The sequence below is a fragment of the Ceratosolen solmsi genome, unplaced genomic scaffold (genome assembly GCF_000503995.2).
Source record: "Ceratosolen solmsi marchali unplaced genomic scaffold, CerSol_1.0 scaffold45, whole genome shotgun sequence".
In the NCBI taxonomy this organism is placed as follows: Eukaryota; Metazoa; Arthropoda; class Insecta; order Hymenoptera; family Agaonidae; genus Ceratosolen; species Ceratosolen solmsi.
Genome location: NW_011948436.1, coordinates 88028 through 91320, shown reverse-complemented (window position 1 = coordinate 91320; position 3293 = coordinate 88028). Strand labels below are relative to the sequence as shown.

Sequence of the window (3293 nt, the reverse complement as noted above, 5' to 3'; positions counted from 1 at the left end):
TTGAAGGTGGAGGCTGATATGTACATAAGTTAAATACAAGTTCAATAATGTCTATATTTTCAACATGTAGAAATGGAAAAATTTCTGATGAGCTCATTGCTGCTCTTCTAATCAGTTGATCAGCAAGTTCTAACATTTCTGGATGAGTAATTCCATTTTCCTATAATAATAATATATACAAGTAATTCAATGACAAACTAATACATATGTTTTAAATTTGTTTGAGTGTGACACATGCTTACGTGTTGTATAGCAATGATATCAATATTTTATATTTCCATAGAAAATAAGATACACATCGAATGCTTGTAAAACTATCCTGATAAAATTATTTATCAGGAAAACAGTAATAAATAATGGTTTACCTTAGAAAATCCAACTACGATAAGCTTTATTAATGTACTTTCTAACAGAGGCACTTCAGAAACCAATCTCATATAAAATGTTCTGTCAGTCTCTGATGGAAAATTGTCTGGTTTGTAATACTGTTCAGGTGGTTCCAAAAGCATAATTTTATGTAAAGCATGAAGTAACTCAAGCTTTCCAATTCCATATATCTGAGGAGCTGAACTTTGAAGCCAAGAAATAGTCTCATACTGTATCATAGCTACCAAATTTTGAAACTGATGCAATAGTCCAACATCTTTTTTATCACCACGTTGAGTTAACACTGCAGCCTCTTTAATTTGTGGACTAATTGCTAAAAACATACATAAACACAAAAGATCTATAATGGAGGTGAACATTCTATCTTTAAATTCAAAAGCTGGAAGCTGTTGAACAATGTCTGCTCTTGCTGTCATTAATGTCCTTGCTAAAATCGATAAACTAATATCATGACGACAAACTCGTACAATTTCTCGTAAAAGTGCCCGCAAAGGCCGCAAATAATCCTCCCGGTTCATCAACAAATCCTGAAATATTTCGGCCAATAATTTTGCAGATGGCTCCTGCGATGTCTGAAACATCACTGCCAACATGGGCATATTATTCGGATTTCTAGCATTAGATAACTCATTGTATATAGTGTGTTTTAAAATTGTAGATAAATTTTCTGAATGAAGCCCAATCAATTCTTTAACACCATTCAAATATAAATTTATTACAGCTTTAGTTTTTAATCTCATTTTAACAAGTTGACTAATTACTTCAACATCCCGTTGTGTATGAGAAGTACAATTGTAACAAATATAACTAAGAAGTTCTTGAGCTGATCGCATTAATTTTGGATTATGTAACCACATTTCTAACCTTGGTACAGCAATATTTCTTATTTCTACAAAACCACATGCCGAGGATAATAATTTAAGAAAGTTTCTCGTTATTGTCTCTGGTTGTCTTCGATTTAGCTGTTCTTTAACAATTTCCAGAATGATATTTTCTACTACTTCTAAGCAGTGAACATATCTAGGGCAAACAGGTAAATCAATTTTGTCCTTATCACCAGTAATTTGAATCAATGAAGTTCCAGAATCTTCATCTTCTAATAAAGTCGAAGGACTAGAGCAATCCCTTGGTATCACAACAGTTGATTCAGGTTGTAAAACACTTTTTGGTGGTATTCTTGTATTAAATCCTGTTAAGATATTATCTACAAATCCTTTACATTCATCATTATCAACCCATATTCTCTCTCCTAAAGCATCTTCAATGTAAATCTATAAAATTTAATAATTTATATGTAGATACTTATTCTCATTTTTATTATCTCAATTTTATTTGAATTTTAATATTTAAAATTGAACCTTGATAAAAACATCGGGCCATTCCTTTTTATCACAAAATCCTCTCATCAATAAATTAGCTACAAGTACTGGTACCAATGGATTGCCTTTGTTTTTGAAAGTATGAGTTTGATCTCGTTTTAGAAGTGAAGCCAAAGCATGTAATATACAATGATGAGAGAATATCGATGGCCTAATTTTAACTAAATACAAAAGTCCCATGCAAATAACATAATCTGGCTTCCATCTAGAATTTTTTAATGTCTTAATAGCACCACAAACAAGACCAATTAATTTTTCCCCATCATCACTATCATTTGCCTCTAAAACCATAGGTACAAGATCTGCTGGATCGCAATCTATTGCAACAACTTCCCAAACTTCTGTATAACTAACAGATGGCCTAGTTGGTGCTACTGGATGTGTAGTCAATTTAGGTTTTTTTTGAGGAATCAAAGACTGCAAAGATGATCCTTCTTTTTTTCGATCATTACCTGTGATATAAAATCACTTCAATATAAATAAATTAAATTAACATTTTACTAATATTACTTTTATATTTCACACTTCTAATTGTAAATATATAAAAATAAAAGAACTATTTGTTTTTGAATATTAAAATTAATTCATTAATTTAATTTCATAAATCATAAATATTACTTGTAGTTGCTGAGCTAGAACCAGGTTTAGTAAGACTACCACCAGGTCGTTTTGTATCTGGTACATCTCCTCTAGTACTTTTAGATCCAAGAGCTATAAAATCAGATGGATGAGGAGTGATTTTATTTTTTGAACCTCTTCCAGTTCCACTTTTAGTTCTATCCATTTTTTATGTTCTTTATTGAAACTCTCACATATAATTATTTAAAACTGAAAAATTATTATTATAATATATAATATAAAATTTCAAATTTAGTTTGTATAATAACTACTAATTATAATTATTTATTTTAATTTAAGAAATAACGTTTGAATAAAATCGGTAAAAATATACTTTACAAAGTGTAATATATTAAAAAATTTCAGCAATCCATTCAACTAAATTCGTAATGTAAAAAACTAAATAACTTTTAATTTAGTCAATGTAATAGAAAGAAACAATGCTAGTTTTGGAAAATTTCGGAAGATAAATCCGATATTCAGCATTCAGCCACTCGTGATGAAATACATTTATAACCTAAATAAAAACTTACTATATGCCATAACGCCCATTCAACCAAACACAAAATAGAACTTTCGTTCTTAATTTTTGAAATTTGCACATAATGAAACTTTCTATAAATCATGATAATATTAATACCATATATCTTACAAAAATAAAACTGATTTCAGATTTATCGTAGTATTATCTATCGAAATTTTTATCAATGAAGCCGTGTGAGCATTGTCACAATACATACGTATACAGTAATATATTTTAACTTTGCCTTTTACAGTTAAGCCATAATTATTTTTAATGCGTGGTTACTACCAATAGATTGTTGAATCTCATCTTGTATATTCCTCAAGCGATAGCGATAGGATATTGAACATGATTTTCCTCACATACTATACTCCCACTCCCTACCT

At 29.6% G+C, this 3293-nt stretch overlaps 1 protein-coding gene across 1 annotated transcript in view; it reads right to left on the bottom strand.

Annotated features, from left to right (window-relative positions):
* IntS1 (integrator complex subunit 1) overlaps positions 1-3077 on the bottom strand; it is an 11489-nt gene extending 8412 nt beyond the window's left edge. Inside the window, exons 1-5 of the mRNA XM_011503055.1 lie at positions 2918-3077; positions 2385-2594; positions 1746-2218; positions 366-1658; positions 3-160 (exon numbers count right to left, since the gene is read on the bottom strand). Of these exons, the coding sequence (XP_011501357.1) occupies positions 3-160; positions 366-1658; positions 1746-2218; positions 2385-2550 (2090 nt within the window). The 5' untranslated portion in view covers positions 2551-2594; positions 2918-3077. The remainder of the gene's footprint in view (positions 1-2; positions 161-365; positions 1659-1745; positions 2219-2384; positions 2595-2917) is intronic.
* Between the last annotated feature and the right edge of the window lie 216 nt (positions 3078-3293).